The 18,753-nt window shown below is 50.2% G+C and overlaps 1 protein-coding gene across 6 annotated transcripts in view; it reads right to left on the bottom strand.

Annotated features, from left to right (window-relative positions):
• Window positions 1-1,323: 1,323 nt before the first annotated feature.
• The window catches only part of TLN2 (talin 2), a 414,657-nt gene continuing 397,227 nt past the window's right edge, over window positions 1,324-18,753 (bottom strand). For 5 of the 6 annotated variants that reach the window (XM_036034328.1, XM_036034319.1, XM_036034322.1 and 2 more), the window contains 5 exons: window positions 10,691-10,816; window positions 8,297-8,359; window positions 8,023-8,205; window positions 5,064-5,189; window positions 1,324-3,528 (listed from right to left, as the gene is read on the bottom strand). In XM_036034328.1, the coding sequence (XP_035890221.1) occupies window positions 3,400-3,528; window positions 5,064-5,189; window positions 8,023-8,205; window positions 8,297-8,359; window positions 10,691-10,816 (627 nt within the window). In that variant the 3' untranslated portion in view covers window positions 1,324-3,399. The remainder of the gene's footprint in view (window positions 3,529-5,063; window positions 5,190-8,022; window positions 8,206-8,296; window positions 8,360-10,690; window positions 10,817-18,753) is intronic. The other variant, XM_028507760.2, reaches the window with a different exon arrangement.

Raw genomic sequence — 18,753 nt, 5'->3', positions numbered from 1 at the left:
CCTTCCCCGGGGCCACCTCCTGAGGCCTGCCCTTGAGGCGACCTGAGCCCTGGGCACAGCTGTCAGGATTTGGGTTTCTGAACCCACTGCCTTGGCCCGACTTGAACGTTTCCTGCCAATTCCTTGGCTCTCCTAAGGCTCGCAGCCCTGGCTTTGGTCAGCGGAGGGGCTGCTTCCTCCAGGAGTCTGAGAGCTGAACGGGCTGACAACCTGTCTGTGCTGGGGTCTTCAGGCAGAGTCTCCAGAGGCCCCACCAAGGCCCAGAACTCAGAGCTGGGGGCGACTCGGGGCTCGCTGCCAAGGAGGGAGCAGGCTCATTTGAGGGAGGCCATGAGGCCCCCGGGAGCGGAGACTGCGGCTTGCTCACCACCATTGCCCGGCTGCCTGGCTCTCGTGTGTCTGTGGCCTTGGGGCCACTCTGGCGGTGGCAGGGTCCACTCTCTTGGGGATGGGTACATTTGGGTTTTTATATATTGATAAACTAGGAATAGGCTTTGGTTGCTCATAAACTCACTGACTGATAAAACCCCCAGAAAACAAGCAGGGGAAGCCTAGGGGAAGCCCCGGAGGGGTTTCTGTGCTCACGCAGGTGCTGAGGCGCTCACCCCTCGAGGCCGCACGTGGGCAGACGGGGGCCCGACTGGAGGGCTGCCCAGGACCCTAGGTGCCGGCCTGCACGGACCGCCAGGGCCGCATCAGACTGAACGCTGGCAGAGTTTGAACAGGGCTGGCTATTTAACTGGATGTGGCTTTAGCATTCTTTTGAAAAGCAGAACCAACAAAACCCAAACTCCCAAATCACTGGGCAGTTCTGAAGTCCAGGTCAGGTTCCTTTTTGGACCTTCAGAGACAGAAATTTCTAGGCCTAAGGATCAGCCTGAGGCTTCAAAGCCCAGTGCTAGCTCCCCACCTGGGACACCCCCCACACCGGGATGTGCCATGCTCCAGACCTGGGACCGGTTCACCCTGAAACCATCCTTTTTTAGACTGTCTGCAATGAAAACTCACACCCACAATGCAACTCATATCTATGTTATTTCCTTTTGAAGAACCAGAAGCCCCCCTTCAATGCCCTGGGGACATCTGTCGTAGCACCAATTAAATAATGCCCAAAGCACAGCCTTTCCACCATTCATGAAACCAGGGAAGACAAGCCACAGGCATCCATGTGTGCAGGTGGGCGAGGGAGGGGCAGAGGAAAAAGCACCACACAGGTGTCCCGGCCGAACACTCCAGGCGGGATGATATTTGTATGGGTCCAACAAAAATGAACTTGGCTCCTGTCCTATGTCATTGTAAAGGACAGGTGTTTCCACTTGACTCGTCTCTGGAGGTTTTCAATGACTCTGAGGCAGGGACAGAGAACTTACTTCCTGTCACTGCCTGGCTCCTGGGATGCTGGGATGTGACAGGGGACAGGTGGAAGGGAAGAGAAGCAACTGCACAGACTGAAGAAAAGGGGGTGAGGGCAGGCCATGGAGGGGTGCCTCAGAGTCTTGTGACAAGAGGGTGCTAACCTGGCTTGACTGTGAGTCCTGGGGTCTGGTCCTTAAGTCTCAGAAAGCACCCTGTGCCTGTGTGCAGTGTCTCAGGGGAGTAGCCCCAGGCCAAAGGGCCCTAGCCCAGGGCACAGTGTACTAGCCACACTCAAAAAGGGCGAGCAAAAATGTGTAAGCTCCCTGAGATACCCGGGCTCCGCCAGCTAACCTCTTCAGAAGTGGTGCCTCCACCCTGATCTCCCTACATACTCTCTCCACCTGCTTTGTATTGACACAGTATTTCCTCTAGCTTTGTACTCCTCTGGACAAAAATTCTCTTATGTGCAGCACTTCCAAGTCTTTCACAGATATGGGAAACGGTCAAAGTTTAATTATACTTTAAAGCCATGACATGGGATAGAGTCTGTGAGAGCAGGGCCGTTGGCAAGGTCTAACAATGACACCTTTTGAGGACCAAAGCATCAACTGTTCCCCTGGGTGGAATTTTGCAACTGCACTGTGGACATGGTGTGAGACAGATGCCACATTACTGCAGAGAAGCGGACAAGGGCTGCCTTCCACGGCATCAGCTTTGAAAACCATGCACCCTCATTCTCATTTTTCCTCCATGAATTCTCTCAAAGATATTTGCTGCCTGGGATTAGGCTCTGTCTGGAGTCAAGGCTCAGATTAAAGGTAAATTCAAGGCCTTAAAATACTCTTCAAAGAGAGGGCTCTGAGAAAAGAGGGAGGGGAAAAACCATATAATTCTGAAAGAGTGACATCTAGAAAGATGGACTCTGAAGATAGCATGTATCTTCACTTATAAGATGCAGTAAGGAAAACTACCTTGTATAGGTTCATACTGACTTTAGGATGCACCTAGATCTCAGAAATCTCAAGACATAGGAAAAAGTCCATCTTAGGAGGGAGGAAAGGGGACACGCTTGTAAACAGATGCCTCCCAATTCTGGATTCTGACCACTGTAAGAGCAGAGGAGCCGATGTGGGACTTGGTGGGTGGAGTCACCCAGGAAGTGCTTCATTTCAGCTGAGCCCCCACCCTGGATGCCGAGAAGGGAGAGGCTGCACTGCCTGCTGTCTGCGGAACACGGGTGTGTGTGAATGCACTCGTATGAACTGAAACAGCCTCTGCAGCGTGAGGAGCCCACACATTTTATTACAGCCCCTGCTCCCCAAGCCCTGACAGTCACCCCATACCTCTGCCCTTTGGATTACGGAGGAAAAAAAATAATCATTCGATTTTCTGGGCCACAGAATACATGATGAGTCTAGATTGTACAAGGAGCTTACACACTGAGGCAAGAAGGCGTGCAAACAGGAGCAGGAATTCGTCACCCTCTGGGTGAGCCAGCGCTTGAGTTGCAGGAGGATGACCCCAGCTGCCCTCCTGGAGTCCACACTGGTTTTCGTTTCCGTCTCTTATCGACCATGCTCAATGCCACCTCCCACCTTCTTCTGAGAGGGAGAAGAGTGTCTTTGAATATCTACCGCATCAATGACTTCCTCGAGCCATTATCTTCTTCCTGGTACGATTTCACAGAAGGCCCAGGAGCAGGCCCAGAGAAGGACCGACAGAAAGCACAGGTGTCTGAGGACAACATAATACTGACTTCCCTTTTTGGTAACAGTCCATGAAACGTGCACCCCTCTCTCCTGAGATCAGGTGAGGCATGAGGGGACATGGCGGAGGAGCTGTGGGGGAGACACTGTACCGTGTGACGTCACGATCATGCAGCCGGCGCCCGACGGGACGGAGACGTGGGAACGAGCTCTCGGGGCTCTGGGCTGGCCCCGGGGGCAAGCAGGCGGCTTCCAGGGAAGCACCAGCCTCTCAGGAGCGCTGTCTGTCCAGTTCTCGCAGAGCCATCCCCGAGGGCTCGCCATCTCGGCTCTGGCCTTAGCCTTCGTCCTCCCTCAGCTCGGTGGGTAAGAACTTGTACTGCTGTTGGCGGATCTGGGCCAGCTTTTTCCTTGCTTCTTCCAGTTCTCGTTCTTTCTTCAGCATTTCCTCCTGGGCAGCGATAATCTGGAAGGAAAGCAATGAGCTGGATGGATCTAAAACTTTCTAGGAAACTGCCCTCCCCCTCCACCACTTGCCTCGCGAGCTCCCACAGCACCTGTGATGCGAGCTCCCACAGCACCAGGAATAAGGATTCGCTGTGGAGACCAGCCTCTGGGCCACAGTTCAGATTTTGAGACCAGTGACCCAGTTGACCCAAGAAAAGAAGCTGACTTCTGGCCACTGACTTAATAGCAAACATCTGCGTCATCCCTACGATGCACACGGCTCTGGTGGAAGCATGTTACGTGGCGTTTCCCGTCATCTCCTCGGCAGCACCGTGAGGCATGCCCCACCGAGAGGGCCATTTTTCCAATGAGGGGCCTGAGGCTGAGATAGAGTCCACTTCCCTGCAGTCCCCGGCCAGTGGGGCGGGACCTGGCCCAGACATTCCTGAAGCCAAAGCTGGAGTCATCAACGGCTAGATGCCGTTCACATAATTGTTTCATGCTTCTAAAGTGTGAGGGATATTAGTCATAGGTCTTATGTGAAAAAGGTAAGTTTGTGTTTAAGAAAGCCGAACAGATTTCTTTCCTATGGGCCTTTTCAGAGCCTTTCCTAGGCCAGCGATCCCGGGGATGCTCTGAGGAGGGGGGCAGAGGGCAGTGCTTCACAGCCTTATTTGATCAGAGGCCCTTCTTCATGGAACTTCTCACGGGACTAGTGTATCAAGATACAGAGCCTGGTGAAAATGAACCCAGTGTATTTCCGAACGGAGGGAGTGGTTCAGGAAGACCTAAGGAAGGCACAGGAATGAGCAACTGAGGAATGAGGAATAGGGTCTCGGTGCTCTTGGCACTATAAGAAAACCAATCTCGTATAATCGATTTGTATCAACACACAGCTTAAACTGCAAACCTGATTTCCTGCAGTTTCCTCCTCATTCATAAGCACATGAATGCAACCCGGCACCATCAGGCTACTCTCCTAGGACCCCAACTACTCTCCTGAAAGTTCTGGGAAGGGGCCGTCGTTCGTTCTTCCTTTTGAGCCAAATATCTTGAGTGGGTAGCAGCTCTAAATGCATAACTCTGTTTATATACTAATATCACTGTCCTCCAGTTTCTCTTCTCCTTTTTTTTTTTATAATAGAACCCCTAATTTTTAGCTAGGCATGTGACTACTAAGAATACTGCATTTCCCAGCCTCCTTTACAGCAAGGTCGGCCATGTGACTAAGTGCTGACCAATGGCCCAAGAGAGGAAGTGATATGTGCAACTTCCGGGCTGTGCCAGCCCCTCCTTTACCTCTTGTTGCAGGCTGGAAAGCCCAGGCGGTTACTGAGCTATCTTGGACCAAGTGGCCAAGAGCAACATCTCAGGGATGGTTTAACAATAGGGAGATAAAATCTGGGCTGTAGACACGAAAGAACCACCACACCACTCCTCAACCGCTTATACCTAGGCTGTCATGCGGGAGAAATAAACTTCCACCTTGTTGAAGTCACTGTTACAACATGATGCCCATTTGAAAGCACACACGGTCTGGATTTAATCACACACCTGAGCAATGCCCCCCACAAATTTTGTCTTCACTACGACATCGTCATCATCGGCTTTGCCAAAGGCTGCCTTCTGGGCTGCGCGAACAAGATTGTCTGAGGCTCTTTTCACAGCATTTCCTGCCGCCTGGAGAGGCAACAAAACACACATCACATCGTTAGGAACAGCCGTTTGGATCTGGCAAGAATAGACATTAAGGTACAGTTCATGAGACTATGAATCTATTTATTTATCAATTATAACACAGGAGTTCTCTCCAGTTAGTATGCATCTGTCTGTCCATCTGTCCATCTAGCCATCCATCCACTGGTTCTACCAACAGTGGCACCTACCTAATCTTGGCTTACTCACAGATGAATGAGATCCAGTTTCTGGCCCCCAAGGAACACACACTTTTGAGGGGGATTGCGATTAAGTACATAAATGATTGCAGCACTTTGACGTGTGTGTTAACGGAAGCACTCAGGGCTGCCTCCTGGGTCTAGAAAACTGCCTCCCCTGCCCCATTCAGCCTAGGCATACTTGCGGGCTCAGCTTGGACACCACTTTCTCCGTCCACCTCAGTCTCACCCACTCCATGCACCTGCACGCTTGGTGCTGGCTTCTCTGCAGCCCTCACCACACTTGTGGTTGCCTTTCTCCCTCCTGGACAGTGAGTGACTTGAGGACAGGAGCTGTGACTTGAATCTTTGCATCCCCAGCACCTGGCACAGTGGCTGCCTGGGGCTGGTGCTCTCTGAATGATTTTTGGTCAAGTGTAGGGCCGTGAAGGCACTACTGAGCTCTACGTGAAAGGGCTGGGAGCCCCACAGTAATGAGGCCTTTACAGATGTGCTTTGGAGTCAGGGCTGGGCTTCACACCACCTGCTGCAGACTGGGCAACTGCTAGGGACAGGCAAAGAAGAGCTTTTCAGGGTGTGGTCTGGGTCTTCAGTAAGAGCTACAGTTCGCACTGGCTCCCTCTTAATGCTCGGGAAGCATGGCCCTGGGGCCTTGTCTTCTGCCACCTGAGGTATGAGATCATCTTCCAGTAATGGTCAAGGCTTTGTTATACCTCCTGATTCCTTGCCCAGCCTGCTCAAAGTCAAGGATTTGTGCATGGGGGGTTAGACCTCAGAAACTGGAGCATTTTTCTCATTCAAAGTTAACCGGCTCATCTGGCTGTGAGCTATCCTGACAAATAGGGACTATCAGAGCCTGTCCACAAGGGAAGGGGAAGCCAATTAATCTCTGACAAGTTGTTACCATGAGCTTATTCTCAAAATAGATTCATGAGGTCAGAGTTCATTAGTCCACCTTTCTGATGTGGAAACTGAAGTGAAGTAACCTGACTAAGACCCTGGAGCTAGTAAGTCACAGAGCTGGGATTTGAATAGGTCCATCTGGCTCCAGAGAACCCCTGGTCACTGGACGGAAGTTAGACATGACATTGCAGTAGCCACGCACATCAGCAACAGGGACCGTGGGAGTGGTGCTGTGTTACACCCGGGACTTACGTGCCCTGCCCCTCACGAGGGCCAGTACAGGCGTCTCCATCCCCATTTTACAGAGGGGGCAAACTAAGGCCTGGAGAATTCTGGGTGATTTGTGTAAGATCATATACTTAATCCACAGCAGAGGCAGGACTTGAACCCCAGTCTCTCTTGGGATGTTTTCCTCAAAAGTGTCGCCCAAACCCACGAACCACACGCTCACAAACGTGCAGCTCCCTACCTCCCCCCGGGCTTATCCCAGGCATTGGATGAAGGTGAGGGAGGTGGGCCAGAGACACACTCGGGAGGCCCAAACGGCAGCAATGGGCTTTAGGACTTCCAAAATAAAATGCGAATTCTGAGCTTTGGTAGAACTGTTCAAATAGTTCTGCCATTTATGAAATTACTCATAACTTATATAAATACATTATTAGCACATAACCTGCATTTTAACACATAATAAACATCTAGAAAATTGGAAACAAAGTGCCCAAAGAATAGAGAAATTCAGTCATAATCAGTTGATGTGATATCATGCAATCATTAAAAATGAGACTCGTGAAGAATGGGCCAGTTAGCTTTGCATAGGGAAATTATGAGGACTTTCCTTCAAGGAAAAAGATATGCATGATAAAATGTTAAGTGAAGAAAAGCAGAATGTCTCTTGCTATGATTACAACCAGACAGAATCATTTTGTGCACAGACAGAATCATTTTGTACACAGATAAACACAAGAAGAGAACAATGATAATATTTGACATGTGACAATGTTGAGGCTACGTGACTTTCTCATCCTGACCTTTCTTTCACTGCGTTTGAAATACGGGACAATTAAAACAATCAGGAAAACATATGCTGTGGGAAGGACTCGATCATCACCTTCACAAGCATGTTCTCTGGGCTCTGGGCAACCTTAGCAATGGTCTCAGATAAGCTCCTCGGTCCGTCCTCTCACTGCCTTCCCGAGCGGGCCTCGAATGAGGGCCGCCACCGACCGGGGCTCCCTCTGAGGGGTGTGCGGTGCAACCAGAGAGACTCAGTGCCAAGCCTAGGGAGCTCCGTGCCTTGTCAAGGATAGATGTAAGGGCAAACATGGTGGACCAGGGCACAGGACCCACGAGAGTGGTCTGGCTGGGGACTCTGGCAGGACAGAGGCGGGACTGGCTGCTTGAGGCCTGGGGGTCAGGAAGGGATTCCCAGAGGAGGTGACTTTGGAGTTGAGTCGAGAAGAACAAGTAGGAGTTCCCCAGGCTGGGGGGCGGGGAGGCGGGCCCTGAGGCAGGAGGTGCCTGGAGAATGTCCGTCTGGTAGGGCAGCAGGGTGTAGGCGGGCGGCATGGTTGCACATGGTAGAAAATGAGGAAAGTGGCACAGAGTTGGCTGATGGAAGGCCCGGTGGGTCATGCCAAGCAAGCGAGACTGTTCCCTCCGGTGACACTTACCCGCTCCAACAGGAGTATTTTCCCACCAGCATCAGTGACCATTACCTGTAGCCGCCTCATGGCCTCTGAATCCTGGTCGGCCTTCACCTTGCAGGCCACGAGCAGCTGGGCCGTGGAAGCGGCGACCTGCTTGGCGGATGAGATGAGCTTTTCCTCACTGGCATGCCCCTGAACAGAGGCGTTGGCTGCCTCACAGAGACTGCTGGTCGCAGCTGCCACCATTCGGGCCTGGGGGCAGTCAACAGAGAAGTGACCCAAGGCCTAAACCTCCCTCGGGGGCTCCCAAAGGCAAATGGGGAGGAAAGAGAAGGCAACTCACGGCAGAAATCAGCCCCTGTGACCACTGTCCGTCGTCTGCAGCGTTGGCAGGGATGGAGCCCACCTGGGGGTGGAGGTTAGAAATCGGCAGTGAGAGCTGGGAGGAAGACCTCAGACCCGAGGTACCAGCAGGCACTCCCACTGTCAGCACCAGCAGGAGAATGCAGTGCCCTTTCCCATGAGGGAGGGCCCTGGCCCCTCGCACCAGCACGCTGGCCGGTTTCCACTGGGGCCACAAGGAGTCCCTCTGCAAGGCCCCCAGCGGCCTATTTAGTTGCCAGGTATTGTGTTTCTGGGAAATGGCTCAGGAATGATAGATGGGGCTGTCTTTACATGCTCATTTCCTTTGCCGACCTTTCTCCACTTCAAACATGGGAGCCCCTGAGGCCTCTTTTTTCAAGGGCCAAGGGAAACTTAAATCTCTCCTGATCACAGTGCCTGAAGCCATGCTGTGATTTTCTGGCAGATGATGCAGAAATGGGCGGTACCTTCCTTTAGGACAATTAAGTGCAGAACCTTAAGGAAACACAGACTGTTTTGTTGGGGTGGGGGAGAATAAAGAGACTGGAAGTAAGATGATCTCTGTTTCTATTTAGAAATTATGGCACAAGTAAAATATTTTCTGTCCAGACGTAGAGGGAGAATCTATGGGAGAAAATATCTTTATACCTGAGGGGCGGGGTGAGTGGAGAGGAAATAGATAACTCTGTATTTCAAAAATTATTTTTTATTACTATGGTTTTATTCTTACCTAAGGACATTTTTTCATTGCTTTTAGAGAGAGCGGAATGGAGACAGAAAAATGTCCATGAGAGGGAGATACATCAATTGGTTGCCTCCTGTATGTGCCTGGACCAGGGATCGTATGTGCCCAGACTGGGGACTGAGCTTGCAACCTAGGTATGTGCCCTGACCAGGAATCGAACCTGCAACTCTTCAATTACAGGATGATGCTCCAACCAACTGAGCCACACCAGCCAGGGCAGATAACGACTCTCTCTATTTGAATATGAAACTGAGGATCTGCCAGCAATGACAGGAATCCCATCAGGGCTTGGTGAAGGTCAGGTAAACCCCCAGGTCCTCCATATAAGCCTTGAGTTCACCCAAGTCCAGCCAAAGCTCCGTTACCAACTTTTCAATGCTGAACATCCCAGTCCCTTGGAGGACAGGGCTCTGCCACTTTCAGGCCAGGTTCTGTAGGCTCTCGCAATGTGTCTGGCACATAGTTGGCCCTTTATCAATAAAGTTGGATTTTTAGTCAGGATATTCTTCTCCATGATCCATTTTTGGTCTTTACATATTGATCGATCAACACACACTCGGTAAGTAAGGTCAGCACTGGGTACATCTCCGGGGGATACATGAGAACATAAAGGAACAGACTGCATGCTTGGGGAGGCATACATGTGTTCACACTGAATTACATACCACGCAATGGTTTCGCCAGAAAAGCCCGAGTATGTGGTCTGAGATTAAGACGTGGCTAATTCACAAGAGACTTCCTGCGGGAAGACGGACAGCCACTGCTTGGGCATCGCTTTCTGTCTGTGCTACACTCTTGGGCCAAGACACACTCGTATCTGTCTCTCTGTACACTGACGGCAGAGGCCTTTCCATGGCAAACAGAAGTGATGGACAGTTGCGATGACCAAATTTCCCAGCCCCCCAACCTGACACATTGTGAGGGTTTCTGTAGGGCCTGTATATTTGAGAGGCTCTCTACAGACACAGTTTGGATGGGGTGGTTTCATGTCGTATGGGAAAAAAACAGAACACAGGGAGTATTTTAAATGGGAAAGCCTTGCCACAGCCAGGATTAGTCTAATACGCTATTAATTCTTTGGATTACTGAAAAAGAGCTAGGCTTTCATGTAATGCAGGTGGAATGGGTGACTGCAGATGAAGCAGATCAAAGACATCTCAGATTTAAAACTGGACTGGCCTTTTGGCCAATGGGCTCAGGAAAATGGTAACTGCAGGACTGGAGAGCATTCAGTTACAAGGTGCTAAAGAATCAATGGAGCACTGGGGTTGGAAGATGGCGTTTTATAAAGTCCCTAGTTACACAGCCACCCACCAGGAAAACACGACAGCTTATGTCTTTGAATAGCCTAATGCACGGTGGGAACGCCAGGGTCTCACTCAGGCCGGATCACTGCCCGGGGTGGGGCCTTTCCTTAACCAGGAGCAGATGAGGGGCCTGCGAGGCAAACCCTTCATTCCGTTTGTCAGGTCTGAGCAAACAGAGTGTCAGGGTGGTGGGGGCCGACCGGCAGGTCAGTGACGGACGGCACAGCTCTGGCTTCCTCGGTCAGGCCAAAGCCTTCAGCTCTTTCCCTCACAGGCTCTCACTATGTGCTCTCCCAGTGCTCGGTCAACAGGGTTCACCCACCTTTCCTTGGGCCACCAGCTCCCTCTGGGCTGCCGAGGCTGATTTGACCAGGGCACTTGTGGCAGCAGCGATGGACTTAGCAGCTTCCAAGATCTGTTCTTCAAAATCCAGGGTCTCGTCTGCTTGCTATAACCGAAAGAGAACAGTGTCACGTGCAATTCATATCCACAAAGGGCACATTCTGCCAAGCTACTTACTGCTCGGTCACCTGGCTCTTCATCTGTCTTTGCTTTTTGTTGGCAACCACACCCAGGCTGAAAGACCTAAACTACCTCCCCGTGTCCACTCTCCAAAAGGCGAAAGCTGCCAGCACTCGCATTCTGCACAAATGTTAACTCAGGAAGTTCTAGGGCTATTTTTCCAGGCCAGAATCTTTAAAGAGACATAAATCCACTGTGAATCAAATATCTGGAATGGTCCCATCAGTATCAATAACTAAAACCAAAATAACCAATAATCAAAATCCAAAGTGGGGGGCAGGTAGCACCTTCTTCCAGGGCTTAGGGCTCAAAAATGGCTCTCAGTCATGAAAAACCTTATTTTTCTGGGGCAAAAACAAAAGCAAAATAGCATTTGCATTTTTGTGGCTGAACACGAAGAGTGTTACATACCACGCAAAGACCACCCTGTGATGGAAAAGAAACCCGTCAGGGTGGAGCCTGTTCAGTCACCCGGCTCCTGGGACCCCGCTGCACCTGGGGGAGGACACAGGCCACCACTGCCCAGGTGCTGCCAGCTCAGTGGGACTCTGCTGTGAATTCGCGGCCACCACCATGCCCTGTGCTGCCAGCACAACCTGGGAAGTTGGAGAGAAGCTTCTGGGAAGTGGGGCGGGGCGGGTAGGACACCACCATTTGGGATGGTCAGACTAGATAACGTTCAAGGTCCCCTGCAGCACTAACTGTTGATATGCTGAAGCTCCCCTCTGGCCCCAGGATGCTGACAATGTGGCCGGTACCTTGCAGGTACTAAGAGGTGATGGTCAGGTGTAACGATCCTTTTCTTTGCATGAGTGTGGTAAAACACACATAACATTTACCCTTTGGACCAATTTTAAGTGTAGAAGTCAGTGGCATGAAGTACATTTGCAGTGCTGTCCAACAGTAATATGGTTTTAGTGCCTACTATGTGCCAGGCAGCTTGCTTAGGCACTTTCATGTACATAAGCTTGTTTTTCTGCAGATCAGAAAAAACAGGAAAAAAAATCCTGCACTGTAGGTATGCATATCCTTATATTTACAGTGAGAAAACTGGGGTTCAGAGAGGTGACGACTGGGCTCCAGGTCAGGTGGCAGCAAGCAAAGTCTAAACCAGACCTAAACCTAAAACTCTGATTCCAAGGTGATGTGTTTTACTAGTCAAGGGCCATGCCCCCCGCCCCCTCTGCTGCCCAGCCCAGGCATCGCTGAGGAATAATTTGGGGTCAGAGGCTCAAAGTCGGCTCATTAATGGTCTCATACAAGACATCAAACAGGATAGATACGTGGGCACAATTCTTGTCCGGTGCCCTGTTCTTATCGATCACGTCTTGAATCACGAGAGCTGCCGATCTAATTTTCGTTTCACGACCACATCATCACAGTAACGGTGCAGGGCACACGCAGTGGGTCTGAAGGGCGGCGGTGGTGGCGTGTGAGAGGCTCGGGGACAGACGCTGGACGTCTTTCTTTTTTCTGACAGTCTCGCTCTAGGAGCATTTGGGACAGGAATGGGTTCAGTTCCGGTGGAGTCATTTTGGGGATTCTTCATTATGGGGTGGGAGCAGGGGAGTAGCAATAGTGGAATATGAAATTTGTTTACTGAAATACAAACATGACTCAGTATAAGGCGCTTCGTTGTGAAAGGTATTGTCATACACAGGCCCGAAGAGATGCCATAGGCTCTGGTACATGTGTTCAATGACCTTGAATTAATAGCTTTTTTGAAAATTCATTCTGCAAAAGAAAGTCAAGCATATAACACATTAAGGAGCTGAGGACACCACAGACCTTTCTGGGGCCCAAGGGAGCCCCTCCTCACTTTGCAGACCAGAAAAGAGCGGCCTGTGGTGTCTCCCAAAAGTCTCCTGGGTTCCTGTCTCAGGGAACTGTGCGTTCTGCAATGTAGTCCACTTTACAGGGTGGAGTGCCCATCGCCAGATTTCTGATTTCCCTAATTTTAGTATTGATAAACATGGAATTTCCTTAAAATGAAGTGCTAACTCTAAGCATGGATAATGTGATGAGACCATTACAACTGGTTTGAAAGGCCTCTCCCATGTCTTCTGCTGCCTGGCAGGGTGTTTTATTATTATTGTTGTTATTTATTATATCATCATCATCATCATCATCACCATTTTTTTGGAAAACACATGCTTGAAATAGATATTCAGCTTCAAAATATTTTTGACACCCACTGATTTTTCTTGCAACGGCAACTGCTGTAACACCCCTTGATGGATTTTTATTTTTCTCTCCATAACATCTCTATGCTTTAAAATGGCCACAGAAGAAAACCTTATTTCTGGAAGACACGTGCTCTGGTTAAAAAATACTGGAGAGCTTCCCAAGGGAGGCTTCACAGAGCTGACTGGGATGGCAACAGGGACGGAAGGCGAATGTTTAGATGCTGCCGTCTGGGCAGAGAGCTGCCCGCCTGCCTGCTGGGTGCAGGCCATTCTGCAGGCCAGGTTCATCATTCACACTAACCCCACCCTGCCTCTCCTGCGGCACACAGACATCAACACCCGAGGTTTCCTCACAGCACACAACTTCTAGCCTCAGAGGAAATGGGGTCTCCCCGCGCCTGGGAGGCTTGGTGAAAAAGCAAGCACCCCAGTCAGCGCTCCCACTAGCACAGAGGATGGAACTGGAGGGAAGGGTGACGAGGTGGCCAGAGAAGAGAGGAGGACACACACAGCTTAACCACGTCACAAAAAGGGAGAGAAACATAATTGGCTTGGTCTTTGAAGGACTTGAGTTTTTCCGTCCCCCACACCCCAACAACTGGAGCCATTAAGATTGTTAAAACAATGATAACTAATCTGATACACATAGTTATCTATATTTCTTTAAAGCAGGGGTGTCAAACTCATTTTCACCGGGGGCCACATCAGTCTCGTTGTTGCCTTCAAAGGGCTGAATGTAACTTTAGGACTGTGTAAATGTAACCACTCCTGAACAGTTAAGCAAGAACTCGGTGTTGCCACCGGGTAGAAACAAGGTGCTGGGCCGGATAAAACAAGGGGGAGGGCTGGATTCAGGCCTCGGGCCTTGAGTTTGCCACCGGTGCTTTAAAGCTACTCACATCAAGTGAAGGTGGTGAACTTAAGGAAATGTTTTCATTAAGTGGGCTGAACTGATAGCTTCTGCAGAATCACCTGAGGATCTGGTTAAAGCTGCAGACTGTGTTTCAGTAGGTCTGGGGCGGGGCCTTGGAATCTGCGTTTCTAACAGAGGTGTTCCTCAGACAAGCCTGTGGGAAATGCTGGCCTGGGTCAACGACAAACAGACACCCATCAGCTGAACCCTACCAGCCTGTGACCTCCGCCAGGGCACAGACTGTGTCTTATTTAACATACATCTCTTGAGCACAAAACCAGACAGAGCAGCCCATGTGATGAAAGCTTGGGGAAGGAATGCATTTATGCAAAATGAGTCTCCCGAGTCCCCGAGGTCAGCCCGAGGACAGCTTGCACGGTTGGAGAGGGAGATGTGCGCCGAGGGAGCGTCCGCATCCACAGCCGTCCACTCCTGACTCCTGGGGGCGAAGGCACACGCGTCTGGGCACAGGCTCCTGCCCACGTCAAGCCGCGGGCTGTTGACTGTGCACTCTGCCTGCATCCCTCCACCAGCCTGCGTAGCGGGTGACAGTTCGTCGGGCACGCACAATGTAACACAGTGGCACTTTCGGCATTTCACAGAGAGGTGCTCAATAAAATACTGCTGGGCAGAATAACAGATGTGCCAACCGAGAATCTGTTCTGCTTCATGGTGGGGCTGGCTGCAGCCTCTGAGTACTGGATCTATTCTCTCGTCTTTCGTACCGGTTCTTTTCCCCTCACCCTCCACTCGAAAAGGCTGTTGTCCAGGTCACCACTAGCTCTTAACAACTGTCTCTCCTGAACTGTCCCGCAGACTAGCTGGCGATGCCTTTCTCCTCACTTTGGTTTTTTGGGAGCTTTGAGAATGGTTTAAGCACCCTTTTGCTGCTATTTTCCTGTTTCGGGATCTTATGCAGAGCTCCCCTTCTAGGGGTCAGTGGTCTGGGAGCCTTCTCTGGGGAGTGACCGCACTCTGGGTTGGCTCCTTGCTGCCTGCTCCCCACAGCTGGACAGCTCTGAGAGTTTTACTCTGATTGGTCTCAAGTTTAGAGAGCTAGAGGTTCCACTGGGGTGGAGGCGGGGAGAAGTGTGGAATGGGAAGAGAAAACAGGAGGCTTTTCTTCAGTTTTGAAGTACCTTTTACCTTTCAAGGATTCTGAGAACATAGTCTGCAGCAATTCATTCGCTTGGCCAACCCCCTTCCGTCCCACCTATCTGACAGGGTTGCTGTGAGTATTAATACACACGAAGCATAAGTGACTCATAGTAAATGTTCATTAGCTACTAGCAAATAATTTCATTATTATTTCTACTACTATATATTTTTTGTGGTTTTAAACATTGTTTTTTTCAGACTTTGGGCTAAGCTAGTCTGTTTTCCCTTTCTGAGTGCTGTTTGCCACTCATAATTCTAGTAACAGTTCTACCTGCCTTTTCTGATCAAAATCTAAAACAGTTATAAATAAAAACTGTGAAGATAAATGGGGTGTCAAGGGACACATGATACAGACCGGCACTGCTTCCGGCCTCTCCCTCCACACCCAACCAGGAGACGGCTAAGCTGGGTTTTAGTCACTGATCTGCACTTTCTGACCGTGACTTTGAGGCACTCGCTCCCCTTCTCGGACAGCAATCCGCTTTCTGTTTGTAGGGTGAGGAGCAGCTCAGCCCTCCTGGGGCTTCACAGCTTAGACATGCTGTGGTCCCAATCAAACCCTTCTTAGAAGGCACCAACTAAAATAAGCAGGGAATACTGTTTCTCTTCCTTCCTCTTCGTCGGCCTCTTCACGGAGGAGCCCGACACCCTGCGTCCTTCCTGCTGCATCTTTACCACCTGCCCCGAGCCCGACCTCCCCAGCAGGTCCCTGGGCGTGTGCAGGGCGGAGGAAGAGTGTTTCCATCCGTGGTCCTCTTTCTTTCCCTTCTCTTTGTGAACCACACCCCTGCAACCCTGCAGCCCCTCCCTTCAAGGAACTCGAGGCAAAGGAGCGGAAGTCACCCATAGGATTTGGCCAAACGGCCACTTGCCTGATTTCTGTCTCCCTCCCTGAAACCTCTGAGAGACTGCCTTGCTGAGAGCTGATAAACACGGTCGTGGCTTTTCTCATACTGGCCACAGAGCCAATGAGAACTCGTGGTTCCATCTTCCCAGTTAGGAATCATGCCTTGTTCTGGGTCACTGAAAGTCTTGCAGAATGTTTGCCATTAGAAACAAGGTCACAGCACAACAGAAACCACACACACACACACACACACACACATGGATTTTACATATATACAAATTAAAAAATTCTTATATATAAGAATATATATATTCCAGCAGAAATAATGCCTTTTTATTTCAAAATCTTTTATTACAAAACCATAAGCATGTAATTCTATAACATAACAATATCACACTCAAGCACACCATATGACATTTTAGGTGAAATGTTCAAATTAAAACTATAAATCATACCCACATTATTGTCCTACCAACCACATTCGAGCAGGCGTTGCTTCTGCCGGACCATGTACACGGTACATACTTTAAGAGCATGAACATTCTGAATATAATTCACATGTGCCCGAGGGGAAACGGGAAGCCGGACCCAGCAGTCCTGCACCGCGAGGGAGGCGTTTCCTGCCAGCTGGACGCGGAGTGGAGCAGGCAGCCACGTTTCTCCTTTTTTTGGAGTGAGTTTGGCTGCTACTAGTTTGCTTCTGGAATGGAATTGAGAGGTGCCTGGGGGGAGACCTTAGCCTGTATCCAAAGATCCAGCTGCACCAGAGCCAGATCCGCTTCTCCTCTGGAGAACCACGGGTGGGGTGTCTTTAGGACCACCGCCCTAAGTAGTTCAAATGAAAGGGAAATCTCTTAGAACACCTGGAGCTGAGAAGGGCTCAGATCTGGACACAGGGCTCTGGCCCCCTCCTCTCCCTCCCAGGGCTGCCCTGGTCTCGGGGAGGGTTCCAGGGAAACTGTAAACAGACAAAGTGGGCGACAGAGAGAAGGCCCTGACAGATGGTTATGCCTGTGACCTGGGGAGGGACTACCTTCTGCACCTGGACGTGGAGTAAATGCACCTCCACGCAGCGTCCACTGGAAAAGGCCTGGGCTTGCACCACTAGTATCTGGGGAATGGTCTGCCCACAGTATATACTGTTTGAGTTCTTTTTTAAAAAGTGAAAAGTAATGCCACTGAAATGACTCTGTGATTGCTATTTCTGTTTGATGGAAAAAGTCTTAAAGGTTTTGTCATGCTCTCTCTCAACAACAAAAAAGGTACTTGAATGTCTATATAGGAAACACGGACAAAGAAAAGGTAACAGAATTCTTTTCAGGCTTAATCAGATACATTTGTTACATTGTGAGCCCCTTGATATGAATCCCCCATGTGTCTGAGGAGGGTCTGACCAGGAACCATGGTCGTACTGGTGGGGAGTTACCCGCGAACATGTGCTGGCTGAGTTCCCCACACATACTCACTTTTCACACTCTATACGTCTCCTGGCCTGGAACCAATTAGGGGCAGATAAGCCCAGAGCCCCCGGTTTAGCCGTATAGAAAACACTGTATCCACTTTTCCTTCTCCCTGTTCATCTGGTTGCCTTTCCTACTCACCCAATCAATCAGTATAGCATGCTGGTCTATAGCAAAATTACCAAAAGAAACAAGAAAACCACATCAATAGTAATGAATGGGCTTCACCTTACAGTCCTCTTAAACCTGCGTTCTTTATTCATGAGAACGTGTTGCCTCTGTTCCCTGACCGATCGCCATTCTGGTCAAACAGCTTAAACTGCACGGAAAACCCCAAACGATGTTCTCTGGCCAGTGAAGGCAGCACTGATCTTGGTCTTAAAAACTGTCTGAAAGAGCCCCCCCGCTGACCACACTGCTGGATCACTTCTCGTGGGAAGAGATTCCGAGGGGGAGCTCCCCTTTTCAGCTCCCGAAGCCGGGACTCCCACACTGCGTTTCCCTCCCTTGTCATCGCTTCTCTGCTCCCGCCGCCACCGGGGCCTGTCACTCTGCATTCACCCCAAGCGAACTGGAGATGGCTCCTAGACATTACTACCACAGGAAGCCTTCCCGAGCCACCTGTTCAATCCACCAGCTCGCCACCTGTCAGGGGGATCGCCTACACCCAGGCGGGTTCTTTAAAAGAACACTTCTTTTCTCCTCCCCAAAACTGAGCTATTAGCGTGCTGTTTCTCTTTGCAGGAAGCGGAGCTCAGCATCTTGTGTTGAGAGAGATCGGAATGTACTCATACATACTTCACAGGCTCTTCTATGAGGAAGGGGTCAAAGTCAGCCAACGAAGGCATTTATGTGCCAGAAAAAATATTTCATAATCCTGAACTTCCTGTTGCACCCAATTAGACTATGGAATTACTTTCTGATTGTCGGCTTAGTCTAAATATTGTCAACTTCTACTGACAAGCTAACCTATAACAGGAAATTCAGCAGACAGAGCACAGTCCACACCTCATTATCTCTATTAGATATATGCAGTCCTGACCAGGGTCTGCCCGAAGCCCAGTGACTCACCACCCACAGAGCCGGTGCGGCCGATTCGGTCCATGCATCTTGTTACTGTGGGTGGACAGGACAGTCAGATAGTTGCTTTGTGCTTGTGTCTTTGCTGAAAATTCAATGATGAAAATCACTCATTTCTAAACTGAAGGTCAGGGTGAAAGTGAGCTAACATGAAACATGAACACAGATGTGTTTGGAGGGGACGGCCCTGACCTTTATTTCCTGTCACAGACACACACG

The sequence above is a fragment of the Phyllostomus discolor genome, chromosome 1 (genome assembly GCF_004126475.2).
Source record: "Phyllostomus discolor isolate MPI-MPIP mPhyDis1 chromosome 1, mPhyDis1.pri.v3, whole genome shotgun sequence".
Taxonomy (NCBI): Eukaryota; Metazoa; Chordata; class Mammalia; order Chiroptera; family Phyllostomidae; genus Phyllostomus; species Phyllostomus discolor.
The sequence above is the reverse complement of the archived record's forward strand: the minus strand, read 5'-3'. Positions and strand labels throughout refer to the sequence as shown.